This window comes from Ctenopharyngodon idella, chromosome 13, assembly GCF_019924925.1.
Source record: "Ctenopharyngodon idella isolate HZGC_01 chromosome 13, HZGC01, whole genome shotgun sequence".
Lineage (NCBI taxonomy): Eukaryota > Metazoa > Chordata > Actinopteri > Cypriniformes > Xenocyprididae > Ctenopharyngodon > Ctenopharyngodon idella.
The window spans coordinates 14,177,222-14,204,132 of NC_067232.1; the positions used below are offsets into that span (position 1 = coordinate 14,177,222).

General features: G+C 37.9%; 2 protein-coding genes across 3 annotated transcripts; both read right to left on the reverse strand.

The window, feature by feature from the left end:
- Window positions 1-4,343: 4,343 nt before the first annotated feature.
- On the reverse strand, window positions 4,344-8,774 carry kcnf1b (potassium voltage-gated channel, subfamily F, member 1b). The gene has a single exon (XM_051915944.1). The coding sequence runs from the start codon at window positions 7,116-7,118 to the stop codon at window positions 5,664-5,666; it is 1,455 nt and encodes a 484-aa protein (XP_051771904.1). The 5' UTR covers window positions 7,119-8,774; the 3' UTR covers window positions 4,344-5,663.
- A 147-nt stretch (window positions 8,775-8,921) lies between these two features.
- rbm25a (RNA binding motif protein 25a) lies at window positions 8,922-26,911 on the reverse strand. 2 transcript variants are annotated; one of them, XM_051915941.1, is made up of 19 exons: window positions 26,733-26,911; window positions 26,266-26,377; window positions 26,128-26,177; window positions 25,762-25,788; window positions 25,178-25,351; window positions 24,429-24,486; window positions 23,938-24,098; window positions 21,479-21,667; window positions 20,876-20,959; window positions 17,094-17,341; window positions 14,261-14,372; window positions 13,840-13,929; window positions 13,051-13,124; window positions 12,658-12,808; window positions 12,205-12,583; window positions 10,935-11,242; window positions 10,677-10,775; window positions 10,549-10,596; window positions 8,922-9,837 (listed from the first exon to the last, which is right to left on the reverse strand). In XM_051915941.1, exons 2-19 carry the CDS (start codon window positions 26,357-26,359, stop codon window positions 9,745-9,747), a joined length of 2,439 nt encoding a protein of 812 aa, XP_051771901.1. In that variant the 5' UTR covers window positions 26,360-26,377; window positions 26,733-26,911; the 3' UTR covers window positions 8,922-9,744. The 2 variants fall into 2 exon arrangements, with proteins under 2 accessions (XP_051771901.1, XP_051771902.1); XM_051915942.1 differs by lacking the exon at window positions 25,762-25,788.

The window sequence follows — 26,911 nt, forward strand, 5'->3', positions numbered from 1 at the left end:
GCCTTTGTCAAAAACACTTTTGAACAAAATATATCAACTGAGCTAAAGTTAATTTAGTATGGTTAAAAGTATTATGTGAGCAAATATATTGTTAGAAAATATATATTATGTGAGCAAAACTTACAAAATATGAACAGTTATAAAAATGTGTGCTGTCAAATCAATTAATCGCATCTATCATAAAAGTTTGTATATACACATCGATCAGGCATAACATTATGAACACTGATAGGTGAAGTGAGTAACACTGATTATCCAGCCTGGTCTCATTGTGAATACATAGGTATTAATATGTAACTTTCAAAGACACAAAACGTACATTTTTGTACGTTTAGAAAGGTGCTAAAACGTGCAATATTGATGTATTTATAGCACTAAAACGTATAAATACTTACGTTTTTACAGCGAAAAAACGTAAAATATTTACGAATCTTTTGTGTCATAAAATATGTATAATTTACATTTTATCGTTTTGTAGATAAACGTAAGATCCCTAAACCCCATCCCGAACCTAAACATACCCATTTTATACAGAATGTTAAAAGAATAAAACATAATGGACAGAAATGTGTAGGAAAATGACAATTTTAGTAAAAATATAACATTAAAACGATATTTTGAGCCACTAATCCTACACCTACCCCTAAACCTACCCATAACCATTTCTTAAAACTATGTACTGTTATAAATAAAAGAATAACAGACAAACAAGTGTAATCACAGTAATTTATGTATCGCGAAAATGTCAAAAGTGGTACCAAAAGTAGCTCAAATGATGATGATGAGTTGCAGTCGCAGTCCTATCTGGCGGTAATAGTTTTTTATAGGGTACAGAGCAGAATTTAACTTATTTAACTTATTAATCCATGAAAATATGACAACATATGGATTCTAAAGATATGGAGTACAGCAAACAAATAAAATGGATGTGATTTGTGAATTTATGTTGTGCTTTGGTGTATCTTATGGTTGTATTGTCAGTCGCTGTATAGGAGAAAACGCCTTTTGTGTCGCACAGCAAATAAACTAAATATTACAAGTCACGAACAGAAATGTTATTTCATATTAAATAGATGAGTAAACTGTATTTAAAAAATGCGACTAAAAACATGTATTGATATGACAATTGAATACATACAACAGGTTTAAAACATTAATGCCACGATTTTAATATTAATACATGGGAATTTATATACATTCACACTTTACGTTACATGATTTACGTTTTATTGCTGTTAATACGTAAGTATTTTAACGTTTTAGTGCTATAAATACGTCAATGTTGTACATTTTTTTGTGTATGAAAATGCAAGTAAATGTATGTGTGGTAGAACCACACTTTAAGTAAAAATACATATGTATTCTCATGAGATCACGTTGGATTATCTTTTCATCACGGCACCTGTTAGTGGGTGGGATATATTAGGCAGCAAGTGAACAATTTGTCCTCAAAGTTGATGTGTTAGAAGCAGGAAAAATGGGCAAGCGTAAGGATTTGAGTGAATTTGACAAGGGCCAAATTGTGATGGCTAGACGACTGGGTCAGAGCATCTCCAAAACTGCAGCTCTTGTGGGGTGTTTCCGATCTGCAGTGGTCAGTATCTATCAAAAGTGGTTCAAGGAAGGAACAGTGGTGAACCTGCGACAGGGTCATGGGTGGCCAAGGCTCATTGATGCACGTGGGGAGCGAAGGCTGGCCCGTGTGGTCCAATCCAACAGACGAGCTACTATAGCTCAGATTGCTCAAGAAGTTAATGCTGGTTCTGATAGAAAGGTGTCAGAATACACAGTGCATCGCAGTTTGTTGCATATGGGGCTGCATAGCCGCAAACCAGTCAGGGTGCCCATGCTGACCCCGTCCATCGCCGAAAGCGCCAACAGTGAGCACGTGATCATCAGAACTGGACCACGGAGCAATGGAAGAACGTGGCCTAGTCTGATGAATCACATTTTCTTTTACATCATGGAAACGGTATTCCCTGATGGCTGTGGCCTCTTTGAGCAGGATAATGCGCCCTGCTACAAAGCAAAAATGGTTCAGGAATGGTTTGAGGAGCACAACAATGAGTTTGAGGTGTTGAATTGGCCTCCAAATTCCCCAGATCTCAATCCAGTCGAGCATCTATGTGCTGAACAAACAAGTCCGATCCATGGAGGCCCCACCTCACAACTTGCAGGACTTAAAGGATCTGCTGCTAATATCTTGGTGCCAGAGACCACAGCACACCTTCAGGGGTCTAGTGGAGTCCATGCCTCAATGGGTCAGGGCTGTTTTGGCAGCAAAAGGGGAACCAACACAATATTAGGAAGGTGGTCATAATGTTACACATATACACACATTATATATTGACAAACTTTTATGTTAGATGCGATTAATCGAGTTGACAGCACTAAAAAAAATATTAATTACAAAAATATACAAAATGCCTTTAAACAGCCAATAATACCAATGCCTTTAATTTCTTAAATAGAAAACAACTCACAATTTAAGTATGTGGTTGCTGCTGTCGGCCTGTAGAGAGTTATTACATACACACTCATTGAGTGAATCTACAGTACCACTAAGTGCTCCCAGCCGCTCTCTTTTCAGCCTCTCTCACAAACAAACTTCACGTTTCTAACCTGTGCACAGTCATGAGGAAGTAACTTTCTTATTGTAATGAACATGCTGTGAACATGCCAGTGGAATAGCTGTAATCATGTTAGCATTAACTGGAAAGTGTAATATTCAGCTATAAAAGCATGCGAACACTCTTACTGTGAGAATGATGTGTGAATGTGTCTGAGGGACAAAAACTGTTACTCAATGTCACGGTCCAATGCACAGCTGAGATATGCAAGGCACATGCACATGTTCAGTTTATGCATACTTGTACATATAAATCACAATGCAGTCTTACTCACACTGTTATTTGCAGTATCAGAGAAGAGAAGCGATGCTGTTGCGAGAGGGAGGGGAAGATATTTTGATGAAAGATTACAAGGCACATACATTTAAAAAAAAAAATAAATAAATAATGATGTGCACGGATAAATCTTTTATAATAAATACTGCAATATTCCAAAAAAAAAAAAAAAAAAAAAAACCCTTTATGAAACTTTTTCTATTAATACTCTATAGGAATTTCAAGTTCACAATTTAGTTTCACACCAGAAAACACACTCTACCTCCAATTCTCAATAGCAGAATGTCGCACGCAACAAAATTTGGTGGCATCATTACGGCTGAACTTCGTTTAGATCCTGTTAATTGGCATAGATGTTCTGAGGACTCTAACCATAGTCCTCTAACCAAGTTCCCATGGTGATGGGGGCCCAAGAGAGCTGATTGGTGGAATGGAATAGGAGAACAGCACAGGTGGACTCCACTCACTGGAGTGAATCACATCAACAATATTCAATATAAACTTTCAAGAACACTTAAAACTGTTATCCAAATGAAGTACACACTGCAGGGGCTAAGATAAATGTACACCTCGAAAGAAACCTTTAAACTACTCATACAAACCCACACAGAAGCACACCCATACTCCTCACACTGTGAATCTAGACCATGTCAGCTATCTCATCACGCTTGTAGGTGCCAGGGTAGCCATCTTGTCTGAGCATTTCGAGGGTGTATGTGAGAACCCCCTGCCGTGCAGACATGTTCAAATGCTTCTCTATATAACAACCAGACACACATTCCCTCCATAAACGTTCTGTATCATTCTCATGACTGACACCAGCCCACATCATGCTAGAGGTCCTATTCTTAGCCTCCAGTGACTCTTTGCTGAATTCCAGCATGTTTGGGTGGATTCTGTGACTCATTTGTTTTTATCTCTGTGCTGGATTGTTGAGTCAGAAATTGGACATCAGAATAAAGATGAGAGTAAAACTCTCCCAAGATGCAAAAGCAACATTTCAGAATCTCAGCCTACTTTTTTAGACATCTGTTGTGCTGACCGTTTGCACGGTGTGCTTTAAAGCAAACCTGAACAAACAGTGCACTTGAGGGCGGAAGAGGCTGCAGCCAATAGAATGGCACTATAATGCAAAGACAAAGACTATGTTTTTACACTACAAATCCAACATGGTCATATGCATTTCTGACTACCTGTGAATTTGGACCTCTGAATACAAACTGTTTTGGACTCCATATACAACTGTATTTAGCACTGACCACTAGTAATTGGATTACTGTAAATAGGTTAGAAGACAGAGATGAAGAGAGAGAGAATGAGAATGTGAATTATTTAATTTGAGGAAGGTAAGACTCACCTGTAGCTCTGCCATCACCTGAGTTACTCTTCCTCCCAGTAAAGAATGTCTGAGAATAACTGTCTTTCATGTCTAAATGCTTGTAAGTCTTTATAACACTGAGAATTAAAAAAAAAAAAAAACACCACTATTATAAAAATAGACATACAGTTGGTGTACACAACACACATACAGTATGTGTGTGTGTGTGTGTGTGTGTGTGTGTGTGTGTGTGTGTGTACACAACTGGATACTTTTTGTTTGTTTGTTTTTGAAGAAGTTCCTTATGCTCACAAAGGCAGCCAAAAACAGTAATATTGTGAAATATATCATTCTAAGATGCTATAAATAAATAAATAAATAAATAAATAAATAAAATTGTGGAAACTGTAATTCAAAAGTTTGGTGTAAGCAACATTAAAGAGGAGGGGGGAGAGAAATTGATTAATTTTGATTATTTTTTTGACTTTTTATACAAAGAATGTATCCATAAAAATAAGCAGAAAAAAACTGTTATTAAAAAATTTTTTAACATTGAAAATATATAAGAAATATATATAAGAAAATATATTTTATTTAAACATATGTTTTAGCACTAATAATAATAACAGATAATAATCAAGCACCAAATCTGAATAGTAGAATGAAGTCTGAAGGATCATGTGACACTGAAGACTGGAGTAATGGCTGCAGCTTTGCATCACAGGAATAAATTACATTTTAAAATATATTCAAATATAAACAGTTTTTCAAGTACAAATAATGATGTTCTTGAAATGTACCCCACTACTGGGAAGAGTGGTAACACTAATAAAAAACATGTAAAAATGTTACATTTTGTGCATGCATTTATTTTTGTAAACAAAGTTACTTGTTCAAAATAATTTATTATGCTATACCCCCGTCATGACCCCATCTCGAATTGATTAATTGAAATGAAACAAGAGAACCTGCCAATTCATGCAGTTCAGTCATTCACCATCAGCATAATCACAAATCAAATTATAAAAATATGTGAAATTATACTTTACCTCAAATTTGCTGTTTGTCCTGTAAATCCTTGATATTTTTTTTTTTTTCACAAACACAACTTCTACTGTGACCTCAGGTCATGTTTCACACTTGTAGCTCATTGTACTGTGTGTGTTAGTTACATATCATTTTGATATTGTTGAATTTATTTTAAAGTCTAAGTATTTTAGTTGCGCCATAATTATCTGAAACACATACGCATGAAGTTTGACATGCACTTTATTTAATTAAGACAAAATAACACTTTGAAGAGAAACTCATTTTGATGTCCAGTGAAAACAGCACAAGCAGCTTGACGGTCACATTGCAGCACAGAAGTTTATAGCGCACAATGACCATAATAACACAAGCTCTCTCGAAACCTAAAGTGCCTATCGAGTTTTTTTTTCCTAAGTCAGGCTTTTCTTCTTTACGGGCTCTCTCTCAGTTCTGTGCGCTCCAGAAAGGAGCGGGATGAATGTATCGCTACGCGATGCGCGCAAGGCACCTTCCCACTTGGTCCCGGGCGCGTCAGACCTGCGCGAGGCGCTTCTGACCGCGAGTTCGAGCGCGCGCAGCTCCATGAGTTCCAGCTCGTGCTTAGCGGCGGTCTCGAGCACCTTCTGTTTGTTGTAATAGATGACAAAGTTATTAATGATGGGGTGTATGGGCAGCGCTATGGCGATAACCCCGCACAGAAAACTGATAGCCGCGTTGCACCGGCCCAGAGTGGTCTTTGGGTAGATGTCCCCGTAGCCGACGGTGGTCATGGTGATGATGGCCCACCAGAAGGACTGCGGGATGCTTCTGAACAACGTCTCCGGGTGGCTTTGCTCCATGGTGTACCCGAGTGCGGAAAACACGAAGATGCCCACTCCCATGTACATGAGGAGCAGACCCAGCTCCTTGAAGCTGCGTTTGAGCGCGTACGTGAGCGTCTGTAGGCCAGAAGAATGGCGCGCCAACTTGAAGATACGCGCAATGCGCATGATGCGGAGCGCCTGCACCGCCTGCTGCACGTTGACCAGCTCCATCATGGCCGTGCCGAGGTACGTGAGAACCAGCACCACGTAGAACGGCAGAATGGCCAGGAAGTCTATCATATTCATGAAGGAGAGCGCGAAGCGCACCTTGTTAGGGGAAGATGCGAGGCGCAGTACGTACTCTACCGTGAACCATCCGATGCATGCCGTCTCGATAGCATCCAGGGTCGGGTGCTCAACGCGGTTACCTTCGGAATCCTCCACCTGGAGGTCCGGTATGGTCCCAAGACACATCACCACAGATGACACTAGAATGAACAGGAAGGACACGACGGCAATTACGCGTGCTGGGAGCGAGGACTCTGGTTTCTCCATGAGCTTCCAGACGAACTTCTGCCACCTCTCATTGCGGCTCACGTCAGGATCAGAGTCCAAATCATCCAGGATCAGTTTCACCTTGTCTGCAATCTCCGCCAACTCTTCCTCCTTCTCGGTCAAGTTACTCTTGCAGCATTCGTCCAAGTAGCTTAAGTCAATCTTCCAAAACTCCATTTCTTTAATAAAACAAATGGGGCAGATTCCGCGCTTCATATGGATCTCCCCAAAATAGTACACTTCTACGATGCATTTAAACGAGTCAGGGTCTCTGTCGAAGTAGAATTCTCGTTTCCCAGGGTCATAATCATCGCAGAGTGATGAAATGACATCAAAACTCCGAGTTGAGCAGTTCACAAGTTCGGCGAGCCTGCTGTCCGGATAGCGGTTCAGAATGTCCCCGCACAGCACCAGCCGCACGCCGCCGATGTTCACGGCGATTTCTTTCTCATCGCTGCTCGACGAGCGGTTACAGTGTGCGAACCGAGTCCTCGGTAGCGTCCACATCCTCGCAGTCCTGGTCTCAAAACATTTAAAACGAGTTAAATGTTAGAAACGGTGAGTAGTGAAAAGGCGCGTGGAGACGCAGGATCCTCATGTCAAAAGAGGACTGACTTCATAAATACTGAAGACATGCTAAAGAGTAAAATTAAATCATTTTGTTCTGTAAATAAGAAAAAGCTTTGATAAGAAAAAGAATCAGGAGACTGATATCTAGATTCGAGCCGGTAACATTTCTGTGCGCTTTTGCGCAGTGAAAGCGCGCAGTTGGCACAGCAGTAACAGGTCTCCCCCCTCCTCCATGCGCACCTCTCTCTCTCTCTTTCTCTCTCTCCCTCCCTCTATAACCCCCAACTCTTAATAAATTTATCTCGCCTGGTGTTTCCAGCCTTTTCAGTCCATCTTACGAAAAAACAATAGTCAATAGGGTGCGAATTTAAATAAAATCCTTTAAATCAGTTTAAAGGAAACTCTATATAAGAAATTTATTTCTATTATCTCTCTATTATATGTATACACACACACACACACACATTTTATTTATTATATATATATATATATATATATATATATATATATTGTTTTGGAGATTTCTGATTTCGGGGTAAGTGAGGTGTGGCGATTTTTCTCAAATACAACGCAAATACAAACGCAAACACTTTTTAAAGGAAACAATACACTGTTGATAGTGGAACATGTCACTCTTTTTTTTCTTTTTTATCACTGTTCGCAACGGAAAGCTCGCGAGTAAAGTACTGTGGTTACTTATGTTCACTGGCGTCTATTTGGCGACAAGTGAAAATATGGGCTGTGACTATCTTGTTGCCCTAAACTTTTGTGATTACTGAAACGATGTTTGACAACAGTGGTTAAAATCACATTACATGTGAACTTATTTTTCCTTTTCTCACAGGCAGTTGCAACATGAGGAAATGACACCAAAGCTCCGAGTACAACAGTTTGAATAATTCACACCCTGGTTGTTCACTTCACTCACCTGGAGATACTTGCACAGCTCACGACAAAAACATGGATATTGCCATCAAGTTCAAGTTGAGTCATACATCACAGAACGCATGTGATAAATACAAACACTGAATAGAGCGTTTCTGAATTAGTAGTCAATCAACATTTAGTTCTCCCCCGATTTGTCGGAGAGAGACGACCACCAGCAACCCCGAGTAATTGCGCCACCCTTAGAAAATTCACTAGAATTACAATAATAGATACCATAAATGTGGCCATGTCGTTTGTTAGTTTTTTCAAACCAAGAAAATTAAGGACTACCGAACACTTCCGCCATTTCCACCCAGGAAACTAACTTATACTGACAAGTTTTTATATGAAATAAGTGGTCACAATGGGAGCCTGCTATTAAACTCCATATTATATAGCTGCTAGTGAAAGGCTTTTATGCAAAATGAAAACGGTAAAAAAATAAAAATAAAAAAAAATTGTAAAGGCCAAAACAATATATAAAACTGCAAGATGAAAAATGAATTGTATAAAAAAAAAAAAATACACATGACATTTATGAAAAATACTCCGTATGAGGAACACAATTTGAGGGGGAAAACTAGTAATTAAACCTTTGACTTGTGACAACTTTCCCCATTTCTCCACAATTCATTGGTAAATACGTATGAAATACTGATCTGTTAAGCGTTTACCAATAAGTCATAAAAATACAGTTACTTATCTTTGGTGACTTCTGTGGTCAACATGGCAGTGTGAAATCTCAAAGCAACTTGTATCTGCATGATTTTAGATCTGAGAACTATAAAAAAAAAAAAGTGAATGAGATAAAAGTAGCAAAAAGTACTGACTGGTTCCAGTCTAGAAAATCAAACATTTTAATATTTCAAAGTCAAAGCAATCACCATGGAAACAAACCTTCAAATGGGCTGGTATGTGCAAAATACACCACATTCAAAACCACTGCTGCAAAACCAGACAAACTCGGAGAAAATCCCACATCTCCACAGGTATGGCTTCATTCAGCTTGTTTACAATGAGATATTTAATCCCTATTTAAACATTACTTTTTGTTGATACAGCACACACACACACACACACAAAAAAATCATCATATTTTTCTGTAATGAGGCAGGTAGACAGTAAAAACCAACTGAGTTCACGCAAATAATAAAAGAGGAAAATAACGTGATTGAACTTGGCTGTGCTAAAATTGAGACTTGAGAGAATTAAATAAAACCTACAACTAAGTCAAATGGAAAACAGCCAGCCAAACTAGATTCCCTGTTTAATCTGGGCATGAAATAAGCTTTTAACTTTTACACAGTTTTGGCAATGCATTCAGACCAACTGGCACATGCCTGTTATATACACACATACATACACATACACACACACACACACACACACACACACACACACACACACACACACACACACACACAACCTCATACCAGTGTACACACGCGCACACACACACACACACACACACACACACCAGTAGCTGTGCAGTTAATCCTCTGGAGTATATAGGAAGAGTTGAAGTGCATCAGTCTGTGGTGTTCATCCACCATACTTTAATTTAAAGGCTCTAAAAGCAGAAGAAGCCAGGTTAACTTCACCCTCTCTCCTGCTTGTTTCTCTCTCTCAGTTCATGTTATTTTACCAGGCCGATTTTCTTGGCTTCTGTTTCGTAGATGAGAAGTCTCCACATTTTCACTATAAACACTTCCGCTTCTTCATCCAGTACCTGTAGCAAACACATCGCCGATTATCCAAACAGTAAAAGGATGAATGCCACAAAAACATGTCCCGTTCACAATTCAAGCCAAAATTGAAAGAAAAAAAAAATGTGTTACTGTGTATTCACAAAATTTGCTACTTATTAATATTTCTGAGTAATATTAATGAACTACAGGGTTTTTTTTTTTCTTTTTCTGGCACTGATTGAATGTACATATTGTATTATATAACATTAAGTGAAACATGGACACTGTGCAATGAAGTGCTACTAGTGTTCTTTTTAAAAAATATATTAGAATGATTAAGATTTATTACATTGTGACATGACAATTAAGCACATTTCCCATTATTCTCTTTAGTTATCATCATTACTGCAATAGTAATATTGACTGTATTACTATAAAAATCTGATTTCATTTAAATAATTGTAAATGCTTCATAGCCTTTACGGGATTCAATAAGATTTTTCACACTGTGGGAATGATAAATGTGCTTAATTGTGATGAAAATAATTTCACAATGCAAAAAATCCTTAATGGTTCTACTGTAATACAATAGAATTGGGGAGAAATATGATACTGACATTTCCATTTACTGACTTGTTCTGTGAGATTCACCAAATAATATTTATTAGGCGTGTGTGTGTGTGTGTGTGTGTGTGTGTGTGTGTGTGTGTGTGTGTATATAAAGTGTAGACACTTTTCCATGTGCTATTTACCATGGCAACATCATCCAGAATTCCCTCTGGTGTGCTGTGAGCCATGACCTGCAACAAGACAAAAAACAAACTGATGCCAAGAAAGGAGAACAAACAACATATCCACCCAGATAGAGACACAAACATACCTTAGAACAGACAAAGTCGACTAGTGTGGCTTCCTCCTCTCCAATGTATTCTATGATTTTCTTATTGATCCAGGGGCGGATCCTCCTGTCCATCAATGTCTGTGTGGGAAAAAGAGTCATCGATATAATGCATTCACACACGTCTACAAAAACACACAGTTCAATATCTAGGCTGAGTAATTACAGGGCACATTATACAAATAAACTGCAATTTAAAGCAGTCACTCTAATGGCTTGTCTAATAGCTTTTTCTCTCACCGTGTCCACCATGTTCCAGTCCAGTGGATAATTAAACAGCTCTTGTTTGACTGTGGGAATTTTCTCAATCAGACTCTTGATATGTTTTCGTTTCTCTTCTGTGTTTACACCAGGCCGTGACCCCGTGACCTCTGCTCCATCCAGGCTAAGGCCTCCCCTCTCATCCTCACTGTAATCGAGAGGTACCAGCTTCCTCTTCTTGGGCGCTTCCTCTGTCTCCTCATCATCAAACTTATTAAAGACACTGTCCACCACAGCAAGAGCCTTTCGTCTTACTGCCTGCGGCATTTTAGGACTTCCTGCAGAACCTGAGAGACAAAAAGCAGTTTAATGTGAAGGAGAAGAAAAGCTTTTGTGATTTAAAGATGATGGGCAAATGGCCATAGATGGTTAAATAGAAACATGGAAGACAAGGCCAATCACAATTCAGTATGTAAATGTAAAATAAAAGACCAATTGCAATGCAGTATGCAAATACTTTGATGACGTCACCTGTCAGTTTGATGTTGAATTTTAAACATTGTATCAATGTAAACCAGAAGATTAAAAAAAATAATAATAACGAATCACATATAAGGGTAAAATTAACTAAAAAACAAAGTTTGAATCAAGTTGCTAAGTGGTTCAGGCTGAAGTAACTGCTGAAGTTTTCACTAAATCTTACTCTTAATTTAAAATACCGTTCAAAAGATTGGGGACAGTATTTTTTATTTTTTTTTTAAATAAATTAATACTTTTATTCAGCAAGGATGCATTAAATTGATCAAAAGTGACAGTAAAGGCATTGATAATGTTACAAAACATTTCTATTTAAAAAAAATTCTGTGCTTTTAAGCTCTATTCATCAAAGAATTCTGAAAAAAAATGTATCATGGTTTCCACAAAAATATTAAGTAGCACAGCTGTTTTTAACATTTTTAAAAATAACAAAATTTCTAGAGCATCAAATCATTATATTAGAATGATTTCTGAAGGATCATGTGACACTGAAGACTGGAGTAATGATGCTGAAAATTCAGCTTTGACATCACAGCAATAAAATTTAAAAAAAAAAAAATGTTTTTTTTTTAAATATATTAAAACAGTAAAAAGTTATTTTAAACTGTAATTTCCCAATATTACTGTTTTGACTATATTTATGATTTAGCATAAGAGAGCTCTTTAAAAAAAATCTTACTGACCCAAACTTTTGAACGGTATTGTATATCGGCTCAAATGCTGTTGTGACAGTTCCTTACAGACAACCAAGTCATTTTAATAACACAGAGACCTAGTTTGAGACTGAGGCCTATTTTAGGCCTGATCTCCTCTGTGGGCGGGGCCTCATGTGAAGAGTTCTCATGCGGAGCGATGATGCCGCAAGGTGATTCGCTGCTGGGTGAGAGGGGTGTGGCATTCCCACTGGCTGAAGAGACAGAGGGTGCCGTAGTAACAGGTCTAAGTGTGGGCTTCAGGCATGGCTTGGCCTCTCGGTCATCATCATCATCCTCTTCATCTTCCTCTTGGTCAGTGATGTTATTGTCTGAGGAGTACGCCTCCTTCTCCACATCTCCTTTTCTCTGATGCTCCTCACGGGAGACGTCCAGCACCTCCTCACTCTGCTCTTGCTTTAGAGGAGGCTGCCGCTGCTTCTCAGCCTCTTGCTCTATCTTTAAGGCAAAAAACACAGTTACACACACAGACACAGATAAATGCAGACATAAAAACATACACACATACGTACCCTCTGAAGTTCAGCATCAGGATCTGGGTGTCCTTCTGCTAGGAGTCTCTGTCTGATCTCCTCTAACTCATCTTTCTCTCTTTTTCGATCTCTCTCATCTAATTCCAGCTCTTTCTCCCTATCTCTCAATCGCTTCTGCAATGCACTGCCCCTGAGAGAGACAAAGAGAGAGCAAGACCAGTAAAATAGACAGGGTGACAGATGTAATTGAACAAGAACACAATATTTGGGGTTTTCTCTAACTATGGTCACCTAAAATGTTAAATAATAATATTTCAATAATATTTTCACACATTTTGTGTAATCTTACAAACCTTAAAAATAGCAGTACTGTTATTCAATTACCCTGACATGTAATAGAGCAGCAATACCATCATTTCTATAGGTTTGTACCTGTAGTATTTAGGATCATCTCTGTCATCATCATAATCCTCTAGGAACTCTTTCAGACGCTTGGCTTCTTTAGTCTGAAGGAAAAAACAAAGCTTTACTTGCATCATTTTTTCTTGTCACTACAGTTATAGAACTAATTTAATGTTTTAGTAAAAATATGAACACCACTGTTTAAAACTTTGCAGACAGTAAAGAATTTACATATTCACTTTATAATGTTATAAAAATTATATTTTATATTCATTTAAAATTTATATACATCAGAGAATTCAGAATAAACATTTATCATCATGTTTTCAACATTGATAAGAAGAAATATTTCTTGAGCAGCAAATCAGCATATTAGAATGATTTCTGAAGGATCATGTGACTGAAGACTGGAGTAATGATGCTGAAAATTCAGCTTTGCATTTTTTTATGCACCAATTTATATTGGTGCATATAAATAATGCATGAACATCATTTAAATATTTTCCTTATGCTCATTTTCTATTTAAAAAAAAAAGTATGGAAAACATGCCTTGATTATTTTTAAATAATGCAAGAAGTAATATATAATGAATAATCTAAACAATTTAAATCTATTTGGCTAGAATGGCTGGTTGGTTGAAATGATGGTTTATCCAACTGAGGGAAAAAAAAAAAAAAAAAACACAAGCCTTTTTAGCACAAAGACGTGTATTTAAAAAAAAAAAAAAAAAAAAAAAAAAACTAGATAATGTTCTACTTGAATCATCATGTATATAAATACACTCTGATAACTAATGGTTTTTATCCATTTATTCTTACCATCTCTCTGTGTCTTTCCTCCTCTCTCTCTGTTTCTTTACTGTAATCCCTTGCTTTTTTCCTCTCTCTGATCTCCCAGTTCTTCAGGCGCTGTGACAGACAAACATCACAGTATTTTACTGTGTTCGGTTTCAAGCACAATTCTGTTTGTCCTGTTTGGCATTTGAGAATAAAGGAGGTCAGATGATCTAGAAGCAGGACACTACAGAGCTCCAGAGACAGAAGAAGTAACGGAAGCTGGAAACGGCACAGATTTTTTCTCACCAGCTTTTCTACACTTTTATGGACCCAAAACCTCATAATTTATTTTAAAATGACCAAATTAAAGTAGATAAAATTCTTCATTCGCAAAGAGCACGTAAATCATGCTGTTTTCCCTGATGTTCCTTTATAGTCATCTAGAAAGATAAAGATTTCAAACCTCCTGATAGGCTGCCTCCTTTTCACGTAGCTTCCTCTCCAACCTCCGTCGTTCGTACGCCTCCTCCTCATCTTCCTCTCGCTCCCTTTTCTTCTCTTCTCGACTCTTCTCCCTTCAAAACAAAAACGCGCCCACACACAACATTTATTCTGTACATTAGAAACTAGCAATTACACTACTTACAGAAGATAAACAACACTTACAAAGAATATAGAGACAAAGATTTTAGACTAAGTTTTTTTTTTTCTAGAAGCTGTTCCATCTAAAAGCTTTATCTATTCTTTAATTCTTTAAAGATTTCATGGTTTTACAAATACTACAAATATAAATATATATTTTATACTCTTTTTTTTCTGTATATTCTGTCATGTGAAGCACTATGAGAATCACTGCTTGAAATGTGCTACACAAATAAATGAACAAATCAATTATTTTGGTTTGTTTGCTTCTGTTTTCCCAGAAGATAGAGATTATACATTTTAATGTGTACATATCTGATTTCTCAATTTTTAGGAGTACACTAGCAAACAGACAACCTCTTTGACATGAATAGACATGAAATAATACACTACATTACAAAGAAAATATGGTGACTAAGCAGTTTAGATCATGTGTTCTCCCATGCCCTCACTATCGTACGGGTGGGGATACAAACAATCTTTGTGTTCTCGAGGGGGCTGACTGTGCACATTGCAATCGTCTTCCGATGAGGACGCTCCGCTCCCGCTTGGCCCTCTTCGAGGAGAGCGGTCAGGCTCGTGTCCCTTGTGGTTTGGGTCTGCATCTGCCAAGGCGGCGCAGCGGGTCAGATCATAGAGGTCCCAAATGGAGCTTGCAGAGCAAATTTAGACGGCATGTCCCTTTCCCTGTCACCTGCAGGCTCCAGTGCCTTTACTCAGGACCCGGAAGCACAATCCGTGGTTTCTTCCACCCCGAGTGAAGGCCCGATGTTGGCATTATCTAGCTCTGAGGAGGTGGATATCTTCAGCATCAAAGCAGTGGAGTTTGAGAAGTTGCCATCACTCTCCCCTGCGTACAATGAGCTAGTGGAGGTTCGGATTGTGCCATAGCCAAGTTAATCATCGACTGCCCCACTGAAAAGCAGGAGGTTCGTTGAAAAAGTAAGCTAGACGAATGCTTCCTGTCCAGCAAAACAAAGCCTCCACATCGGGGCCTTCCCTTCTTTCCGGACATCCACACTGAGGTGTCAAGGACCTGGAATAAGCTGTTTTCTGCTAGGCTCTTTAGTCCCAATGTTTTCAAATTGTTCCATGATCATGGGACTGAATGAGCACAGCTATGGGCGATGCAATCAACTCATGAACGCTGGTCTCTCAAACGAGGTTGTTGAGACTATCCTAAACTCTAGAGTTCCCTCCACGAGAAAACTTTCGCCCTGAAATAAAGAGTCTTCCACCTTGGACCCACCAGTTGGACCCAGTTAACTGCCCAGTTGGTTCAGTGCTGGAATTCCTTCAGGATCGTTTTTCTGCCAGTCTATCCCCCTTCACGCCCCCCATTGACAAACATAGCAGGAAAAAAAAAAAATACTATGGTAGTCAATGGGGGGAGAGATCTGCTTGGTTACAAACATTCTTCCAAATATCTTCCTTTGTGTACAGCAGAACAAAGAAATGTATACAAGTTTGGAACAACTTGAGGGTAAGTAAATGATGACAAAATTTTCATTTTTGGGTAAACTATCCCTTTAAGGTTTACATGCCAGCCATAGCTGCTTACCACGCACCATTAGGCAATGGGTCTTTGGGGAGACACTGTCTTGTAACTCGTTTCCTTCGTGGCTTGCTTATCATGTGAGTTCTAGAAGGGCTATCCCTGGCACCCTTTGAACCTATTCTGTTCTAGAAAAGTGCAGGCCCTGTCAGTTGCCTCCTCCTGCCTAGAATTTGCTCCCGGTGGGGTAAAAGCAATGCTTCACTCTAGACCGGGCTATGTGCTGCAAGTTCCTACAAACATAGCACGTCCTTTTAACTCGCAGGCCTTTAACCCTTCACCATTCATGTCGGCAGACCAAGAGAAGCTAAACTTGCTTTGCCCTGTTAGGGCCCTTGGCCCATTCCACCAGAAGTATGGCAGCGTCAAAGGCTCTTCTGTCAGGAGTTTCCCTCCAAGAAGTGTGTAATGCGGATGGCTGGTCCTCTCTGCACACATTTGGCAGATTCTATAGGCTGGATCTGGACTCTACACCAGGGTCTCAAGTGCTTTCGTCCTAAGCTGTGGTCATGTGATTCATACTAGGACAGGCATTTCATCAGTATGGCACAGTTGGTATTCCGTCCCCATAGTGTCATCTCCAAGATGCAGCATAGAGTTCCCTTGAAAGGGAACGTCTCAGGTTCTGACTGTAACCATAGTTTCCTGAGAAGGGAACAAGATGCTGCTTCTCCTTACCATACTTCCTGCATGCCTATGAGGGACTTGCTTCAGCCAATCAGAAGCTCACACTGTTGTGTTCTGGGTACCCTTTATAGCTTCCGTGGTACATAGTCACACGTCATGGGATGGCATTGACATTGGAGTTAGTTGGACATGTGCTTCAGACGCAATCACACAGGAACTTTCCCATAGCGCCCCAAAACGCAGCGTCTCATTCCCTTCTCAGGGAACAATGGTTACAGTCATAACCTGAGGCGATTTCATGACGTCTTTTAAAATAACATGGAATGGGATTTCGCTGCGTAGTAAGTAATGTGATGTATTTCCGAGTTAAACGGAATATTGCACACTGTCATACTTTGCACGCCTTTATTAAATAACGTGTCAGTCAAAGTTCAAATAGAGATGTTTGTAAAGATTATATAGTCATACACACCTTGATCTGCTTCTGTCTTTACTGCGATCACGACTTCTCTCTTTCTCCCGCTCTTTCTCCTTTGTTCTTTCACGTTCACGGTCTCGCTCTCTCTCTCGCTCCTTTTCTCTCTCCTTCTGTCGCTCTCTCTCCCGCTCCTTCTCTCTCTCTCGTTCACGTCGCTCTTTCTCTCGCTCCCTCTCTTTATCTCTTTCTTTCCTCTCTTTCTCAATCTGCTGTTTTTCTCTCTCCTTCTCCTCCTCTAGTTTCTGCAGGGTTCCGGTGGGGAAAGAGAGAGATTAGTTCATGTAAGTGTGAGAACACATATAGAACAAGAGCAAAGTTCCAGAATCTCCCTGGAAACGGAATTTAAAATAATGAAGCCAGTGTCTCAGTGTGATGAAAATCTCAAACAGACGCATACACTGTATTCCTCTCCCATATCAAGTTTCATATATAAAGTCTCATTCTACATTATATTGGATACTTCAGCAAAAATATCATCCTACGTGATTACAGACTATTTATAACATCTGAAATATTTAAAATAGAGTAATAATTTTGATGGCATATAAACAGCCCACACTACACTAAAGATACTTTCTCTCTGATTGACCTAAAAAGATTTCACTGTTGCCTGTGGCAGAATTTTCACTCTGCGGTCAGAGATTGCTTTATTGCCAAAAATTACAATAAAACTAGGCCTTAAGGAGGAAAGATGGGTCAGTTCACGTACACAAAAATATATTTAAACATTCTCCCTCCCAGGGTTGCTTCGATACCATTTCTATAGTAAGTACCAATAAGAGTTGAATTATCAATATCAATTTCATTACCACAGCAAAAACTAATATGCTTTATAAATACACTACATTCAAAAGTTTGGGGTCATTAAGATTTTTTTCATGTTTCTGAAAAACAGTATTTTATGCTCTCCAAGGCTGCATTTATTTTAAAACAGTGATATGTGAAATATTATTCAATTTCTATTCTAGTATCTTTTAAAATGGATTTTTTTTCCTGTGATGGCAAAGCTGAATTTTCAGCATCATTGCTCCAGTCTTCAGTGTCACATGATCCTTCAGAAATCATTCCAATATGCTGATTTTGTGCTCAGAAAATATTTGAAAACAGTTGTGTAATATTTTTGTGGAAACCATGACATTTTTTCATGATTATTTGATAAATAGAAAGTTCATAAAAATAAAAAAAAACTGAAATGGGATTTTTTTTTTTTTGGAACATCATAAATGTCTTTACTGTCACTTTTGATCAATTTAACACATTTAAAATTTAAATAATGAACAAATCTTGCTGACCCAAAACGTTTATACGGTAGTGTATATATACATAAATGTATATCCAAACATATGTATATATATGCACACTTTACGCACATTTATTTAAACAGTAAAAATATTAATATAAATATTAAATTTAAATAAAACAATGGAAAGCAATTTTAGCCTAATTATTTCATTAAACAGAAGTGTTTGATTAATATTAATAACATAATACTCAGCAACATCTATTTGGCTGCACTTACACTGCAAAGATATTTTTGTCCAATCCTATAAGACAAACTGACCCTTTCAATGAATGCCTCTCCAGAACGTCCATTTTGACCAAGAAGTGACTGTTCACACACAGATATACGAACCTGTCAGTCAGACAGCCCTTGGGTACCGATTTGACTTGTATTATTATTATTACACTTTTTGATGTTAGTATCGACCTGGCACATTCTTAATCTCTACAAACCCTGTGCATTTCTCTCATAGTGTAATTTTTCTTATAGTGGATTTTTGTAGTAGTGTTCATTATTTCCATTCACTGATTTATTCTTGAATCAGTTTTGCAGAAATCTGTAATACACTATACCATCCAAATATATTCACTTTGGAAAAATGAATGAAATCAGAGAGGTGGAGTCTCACCCAAGGGTCGTCTTCTGTTGTCCCTCAGGCCTTAGTCGACCAACAAATATAAACAAATAAACACAAAAACAGACGCTGACCGTCCAGAGACAGAGAGGATACAGTAAAACTAAATGTTTTAAATAGCTGTGACAATAGAAGAGATCTGAATGACTGCTGTGGAGAGCAACTCTCTGCTCTGAATGGTGAACGCTGAGAAAAGAGGAAATGCAAGGGGAAACGGAGAGAAATGAAAAGATAAGAACTAAAGAAGTGGGACTGTATTGAAATTACTTTCCTTTTACTGAATTTTAATGAGCCAGCAGTTAAATTTTGGTCAACTTACCTCTGAATAAACACAATGAAAACGGGTTGAGACATATATCTCTTAATTTAAGGTGTTTACAGAGCATACTTTTAATTATAAATTTTGTTCCACTTAAAATGTTAAAAGTTTTTATGCTAAAAAAATAATCTTTTCATGCCCACTTTCTACCCTCTCTCTGACCCTTTGGACCATTTTTCTCCTGTGCCTTTATGTAAAGCCCTCTTCACATGTTTTGCTGAACTGTTTGTCGTCATGTTCAATTTAGTTCTTAAATGCCCCTATTTTCAATAAGTCCCTTTGTAAAACCGGAATTCATTGTTAAAACTTTAGAGACGTTTTTAATCATTCTGTTTCCACCATACAATGAGCTTTTATCTCAAAGATTAAGGAAAATTTGATTACTTGTGATATGATTGTCTTAAATACACAGACATAGGCAAATTCAATCTGATAATGTATCAGTTGTAATGTATCTCTGTATCAAATGTAACAACAGAAAAAACACACAAAAGCAATAGATAGAAACAGAGAGAAAGAGGGAATGAAACAAGACAGAAATATGACAATCTTACCTGAGCAATCTTCAGCTTTGTGCGTGCTGTGAAATGGCGCCCCCCTCGGACTGCAGTGAAAAATACTGCAGTGGTTATTCAGTACTGCATTTCTCACCAAAACCACGCTTTTACACAGAGGACTCACAAAGGTTCACTGAGCTCTGCCCACACAACACCTTCCAAAAATATGGTTTATCGAACAATTTCCGCTGAACACACACATGCATTCAGGATTACTGTTTGTCTCCTGAGGTTAAGATATGAAAGTGTGTTACATTTCAGCAGGTCATTTCAACACTACAGCATTCTCAGTGTAGCATTTCTGAGGCCCGGAGCCAGTTGCACATTTGTGGATCCTCCAGAAGGGGGCGCCCAAGATATGAAGAATAGAAAAGGAGGCTCATACTTACATCCTCTATTCCAGCAACTTTTTCCAAAGCTCTGAGATTCATCTTGCTTTAGTCACCATATGACCTCTACCGTAATGGTGGGGTTTAATGAACAGATTAGCTTTAGAGGGAGGTTTACAGTTTGTTCATGCACTTTTTGTGTGGTAAAACTAGCCTGAACTGGTCCTGCCCATCTGCTGCCACTGTTTCTCTGATTGGGAACAATCTATGAGGCTTCTGCCCTATCTTTTCTATAACCATTCTAGAGAACAGCTTCTAATGCTGTCATCTAACAAATTTTTAAGCCTCCATTTTGTTAGATTTAACGCTTAGATGCTGCTAGATGGGGGAAAAAAACACAACAAAAGTGGCATTATTTTTAATAAATGTCAATAATGATGTTTCTTGGATTAGAAAATTGCCCAGCGCAGCTGTCTAAAATGGGCAGGATATATCAAAGTTGTACTACAGATTTATTTGTGTGAATTTACTCTATTCAGGTGTAGTTTCAGTTATAATAATGTGGGTTTAGAGTACTCTAGATGTGGCCGTCTTCAGTCCACAGACTATGCTAAGAAAAGAAGAGAGAGAAAGGAGTAGAAAAGGAGTGTGTTACCTTGTGTGTGTCTCTGAATTTGCTAATCTCTCTGGAAATCAGGTCTCGCTTGTCATCCTCCAGCTCCATGGCATTTATATCATCCTGGGGAAAAATATTATAGCAAGATCTGTTAGTCCATCTTAGCAGAAACAGATAGATTCAACCTTTAAGAGCAATAATCAGAATTAGTTTTCCAGACATTCCTAAATACATCTAGAATGGATTAGTTCAACCATAAACTAAAATTGTCACCATTTATTTACTCTCATGTTGCTCAAGACAGATATGACTTTCTTTCATCCATGTAACAAAAAATAAAATATTCTTAATAATTTACCATTTGATCTTTTCCATACAATTATAATAAAGGGAACTTTCAACCTTAAAAAAAGAGACACTAAACACCTTAAAATAATCATAAACTCAGTCCATATGATTTAAGTGCTATATTCCAAGTCTGAGAAAGTAAGTGTTATGGGATTGGAACAACATATGGGTGAATAAATGATGTCAAAATATTTTCTGCAAAAACTTTCTGCAAAATGTCCCAGCATTTCAGTGATGTCATTGTGACAGGCCTACCAGGTCAGTGTGGTCATATACATAGTGAGAGCAAAATACCTCCTTCTTCTCTTTACGTTTCTTGCGTTGATGGGCTTCAGCATCCTGTGAAGAAGCTGAGAGCTCACTGGAGTATTCCCGGATCAGACTGTCTATGGCACCCTTCACCATCTGATCACGCCGCTTCGTCTCCTCGTCCAGAACCTCTTCTTCCTCTTCGTCTTTAGGCTCTTCTCCAGACTGAGTAGCCTGTATAGAGGAGATATGCACATCTGCCAATTATCACTTTTTACAAACTCCTCTAAACAGGCAAAATCTCTGGACAACTTTAGACTGACATGATCCACAAAAGCTCTTTCAATCAATGAAGCAAATAGAAATCTCAGAGGAAAAACACTGGAAAAAGAAGGGCTAGGATCAGGCAAGAGCTTTAGGACCTGCGTTAATATTATCTGTTCGTTCGTCACCTCCTTCGCTTTATTTTTTTGCAAATATTTTTGCTTTGCTTCTGCTATGATAAAAGAGACACTCTTGCATTGCGTGTTTGTGCATTTTGGGGGCGGAGCAATGAAGGGAGGGGTTTATTTGTTTGGGTTGATTTCAATTATCAACAGTGTTCAACAACAATTTTGAGAAGTTGCATACTGCACCTTTAATATTAGAAATTAATATCTTTAATAATATTATATATATATATACAAACCCGATTCCAAAAAAGTCCAAAAAAGGACACTGTACAAATTGTGAATAAAAAAGGAATGCAATAATTTACAAATCTCATAAACTTATATTTTATTCACAATAGAATATAGATAACATATCAAATGTTGAAAGTGAGACATTTTGAAATGTCATGCCAAATATTGGCTCATTTTGGATTTCATGAGAGCTACACATTCCAAAAAAGAATCTGGAACAATCTCTGTGCGTAAGGGTCAAAGCCGGAAAACCATACTGGATGCCCGTGATCTTCGGGCCCTTAGACGGCACTGCATCACATACAGGAATGCTACTGTAATGGAAATCACAACATGGGCTCAGGAATACTTTCAGAAAACATTGTCGGTGAACACAATCCAATGTGCCATTCGCCGTTGCCGGCTAAAACTCTATAGGTCAAAAAAGAAGCCACATCTAAACATGATCCAGAAGCGCAGGCGTTTTCTCTGGGTCAAGGCTCATTTAAAATGGACTGTGGCAAAGTGGAAAACTGTTCTGTGGTCAGACGAATCAAAATTTGAAGTTCTTTTTGGAAAACTGGGACGCCATGTCATCCAGACTAAAGAGGACAAGGACAACCCAAGTTGTTATCAGCTCTCAGTTCAGAAGCCTGCATCTCTGATGGTATGGGGTTGCATGAGTGCGTGTGGCATGGGCAGCTTACACATCTGGAAAGGCACCATCAATGCTGAAAGGTATATCCAAGTTCTAGAACAACATATGCTCCCATCCAGACATCATCTCTTTCAGGGAAGACCTTGCATTTTCCAACTTGACAATGCCAGACCACATACTGCATCAATTACAACATCATGGCTGCTTAGAAGAAGGATCCGGGTACTGAAATGGCCAGCCTGCAGTCCAGATCTTTCACCCATAGAAAACATTTGGCGCATCATAAAGAGGAAGATGCGACAAAGAAGACCTAAGACAGTTGAGCAACTAGAAGCCTGTATTAGACAAGAATGGGACAACATTCCTATTCCTAAACTTGAGCAACTTGTCTCCTCAGTCCCCAGACGTTTGCAGACTGTTATAAAAAGAAGAGGGGATGCCACACAGTGGTAAACATGGCCTTGTCCCAACTTTTTTGAGATGTGTTGATGCCATGAAATTTAAAATCAACTTATTTTTCCCTTAAAATGATACATTTTCTCAGTTTAAACATTTGATATGTCATCTATGTTGTATTCTGAATAAAATACTGAAATTTGAAACTTCCACATCATTGCATTCCTTTTTTATTCACAATTTGTACAGTGTCCCAACTTTTTTGGAATCAGGTTTGTATATTAGTACACCACCATTCAAAAGTTTGGGGTCAGTAAGTGTCTCATTCTCACCAAAGCTGCATTTACTTGATCAAAAATAAGTTTTTACAATTATTACAATTTAAAATAACACTTTTCTATTTTAATACATGTTAAAATGTAATTTATTCCTGTGATGGCAACACAGCCATTACATCAGTCTTCAGTGTCACATGATTCTTCAGAAATCATTCTAACATGCTGATTTGGTGCACAAGAAACATTTTTTAGTATTATCAAATGTTGAACAGCTGCTTAATATTTTTGTGGAAATGCGATACATTTTTTCAGGATTCTTTGATGAATAGAAAGTTCAAAAGAACAGCATTTATTTGAAATATTTTGTACAATTTAATGTGCCCTTGTGGAATAAAAATATTAATTTCTTTAAAAAATATATATATTTTTTTTAATTACTGACCCCAAACTTTTTGAATGGTGGTGTATGTATTGTATCGATTTAGCAGTTAGTCCTGGAGGCAATCTTACCCCGTTTCGTCTCCTCTGACTGGCCTTCCAGGTCTCCAGCTGAGCTTTGGTCTTTGCATCCACCTTCACAAGTAACTTCTTATCACCCACTTGCAGCTCATGAAGCAGTCGGAGAGCTCTCAGCGTGGACTCTGGCTCTTTGTACTCACAGAAACCAAATGCTACAAACACAAGTAAGTTCAATATATAATAAGTTCACAACACCGGGTCAGACAGATGACAGCTAAAGGTCTGATCTTTTTAAACATATTACTGCTTTTTCTTTTCTAGGATAGAAAAACAGAGCAGAGGACACTTGTCTAAGAAATCACGTTTACAATTATAAAAATAACGATGGAGAGGGATTCTTCAGGAAAATTATTAAAAAGCAGTCAAAATCAATTTGAAAATAACCAAGTTTGTAAAAAATGGGTGCAAGTTGATAATTGTGGACTACAAAAGAAAAGACTGACAGGATATCCACTGAGAATTATTATAGTGTTACTTTATACCTTGCAGTTTTCCAGAAGCCCCCTGAACTCTTTTCCAGCTGAGGACTAAACCACATTTCTGCAGAAGAGAAGAAAATATGTTGAGACAAGCTAACTATGAAAAGATCCTGAGCTAAATGCTACATAACACCTAACATCAGGTCAAGTAATAGATGTGTTAATCAACTTAAAGCGATAGTTCACCCAAAAGTGAAAATTCAGTCATGATTTATCTTCCCTTGTCATCCCACACCCATAATTTTTTTATTCATCTTCAAAACCCAAATGAAGATATTTTTGATCAATGCACATACTATACATAGAGCACGTCAAATATTGTAAAGCTCAACTCTACCTGCTTGCTCGTACATCAAGCAAGCACATTTGAGCTTCCATTCTCCATATTTGATGTGCTCTATATACAGTATGTGCACCGATCAATGTTTATATATGAATGAAAGCATAAATTAAATCTGTTCATGATATAAAGCTCATGTCTCTTCAGAAGACTTGGAATAAACCGCTTGTTTCTTATGGATTACTTTTATGATGTCTTTATGAACTTTTGAAGCATCAAAGTTTTGGGTGAAAGGACTTTAAATGGAAGTATTACAAGATTTCATTAATTTGTGTTTCAAAGATGAACAAATGTCTTATGGGTTTGGAACAAAATAAGGGTGACTAAATGAGAGAACTAACCATTTAAAGGTGTCTAAAATATTTAATATAATTGTGCAGACAAAGTTGGTGAATAAAGTCCCCACACTTACCGCCAACAACTGCCGCACCAACATATCGGAGGCCTTCTCTGAGATGTTTCCCACAAACACTGTGGTGGTCGGCCCTGTGCTGGTTCCTGTACCTTCTTCTTGGTCCTTGTTACGGGTGGCAATGGTCTCCTTAGTCAACTTCTGAACCACTGGCACTGCAGTTTGAACCAAAACCTGTGATACATTTTAGGAACAATTAGTAGCGAGTAATTCACAGACAACAGACTATACCTGGCTCACAGATCCATGCATCTGAATTTGGAACCAGGCTTGATGTTTATTATTTGAAAATGTATGCATACTGCACCATGAGATCCTACATGGTCTCCCTGTAATTGGAACCTGTGAACTGAATAGCCTATAAGATGACATGCATTTTTTTTTTTTTTTTTTTTAAAGATTTGTTTATTGGGAATATACATACAAAATGTAAAATATGCAAATGCACAAGAAGTAACAGGTCATTCCCTTTTTTTCCATCATAACAATTAACAGGAAAATGAAGAGAGAAAAACTATATACAAACATAAATAAATAAAATAGAATAAAATTAAATAAATGAAATACACAATCATAAAAATTACCATTGGCCCCCACCCCCTCACCATCATCTGCATGGTTTGTTTAACACATCATTAACATTGTTAAAAGTAGAAATACAAATAATCAATGACAAAAAAATAAAAGAAAATAACAAAGTCCAGAAGTAAAACAAGAAAGAAGAGGAGGGAAAATGAATATGCAAATTAGTCATTAGGTTATCCAAAATTCTTATATAGCAGTAAACAGGACATTACACATATACAGCACAACATAACAGAATATTAGAAAAAGTTACACCTGCATGATCTCTCATTCTGGTTACAGGGTTAATATTCAAAACAGATATTTGGACTAAACTTTCGTTTACAGGAAACCAAAACAAACGTTTCAGCAGTGTTGGTACATACCGCTGGAGAGGGAGTCATCATTCCTACAGGGACTGGGATTATTGGACTTGCTGAGGAATAAATAAATAAAGATTAAGAACGCCATAAACACTTCATATGGCTATATGAATATACATCTCTCTCATCTTCATGACGTACCTGTAGGGACAGTGGCGGGAAACCCAGCAAACTGTGTGGGGGAAATGCCAGGGGGTAACTGGGCTATCTGGTTCAGGTGAGGAGGGAATGACATCTCTGCTGATACACCAATCTGTCAGAGAAATTTTTAAGTGTTTGGCCATACAAAGACTAACTGGGATTTCAATCTAGGTACATGCAGTAAACATAGGACCTATGCAGACTAAACATTCAATATTAAAACTGCCTGCTTGACAACTTATGCATGTTTTCATCTCTGTCCTACATCATATGAAAGCCAGTTGTCTTTCCACCTAAGATATTGTGCGGAAGAAATGCAATGCATCAACACTCATTGCATCCACATTTATTTTAAGAGCAAAATAAAATCACTACACTTCATTATATCCTAATTAAACTAGGAGGCCGGTTGGAATATTATTATTATTATTTGCCCTGTATTTACTATATTATTGATTAAGACTCACCAAATTCGGTTTTAGTATCAACTCCGCTTAAAATAATGTGACCTCCTATCAGCCACAGGAATGAATATACAGCTCCACGTTCAGTACAATAACTAATGTTTCTCTTTTGATTTGGTCATGCGTTCCTCTGATAATAACGAGCATCCATAGAAAACCCTAAGAAATATCGCCAGCGTCAG

What these genes read in the sequence shown, in the direction of transcription:
- kcnf1b (XM_051915944.1), bottom strand. Translation starts at nt 7,118, where the DNA reads ATGTGGACGCTACCGAGGACTCGGTTCGCACACTGTAACCGCTCGTCG.
- rbm25a (XM_051915941.1), bottom strand. Translation starts at nt 26,359, where the DNA reads ATGTCATTCCCTCCTCACCTGAACCAGATAGCCCAGTTACCCCCTGGC. An exon ending in TCCCGCCACTGTCCCTACAG is followed by an intron (nt 26,178 to 26,265) that starts GTACGTCATGAA and finishes TTTATTCCTCAG; the next exon opens with CAAGTCCAATAATCCCAGTC. An exon ending in AAAGACAGAAGCAGATCAAG is followed by an intron (nt 14,373 to 17,093) that starts GTGTGTATGACT and finishes TTTGTTTTGAAG; the next exon opens with GGAGAAGAGTCGAGAAGAGA.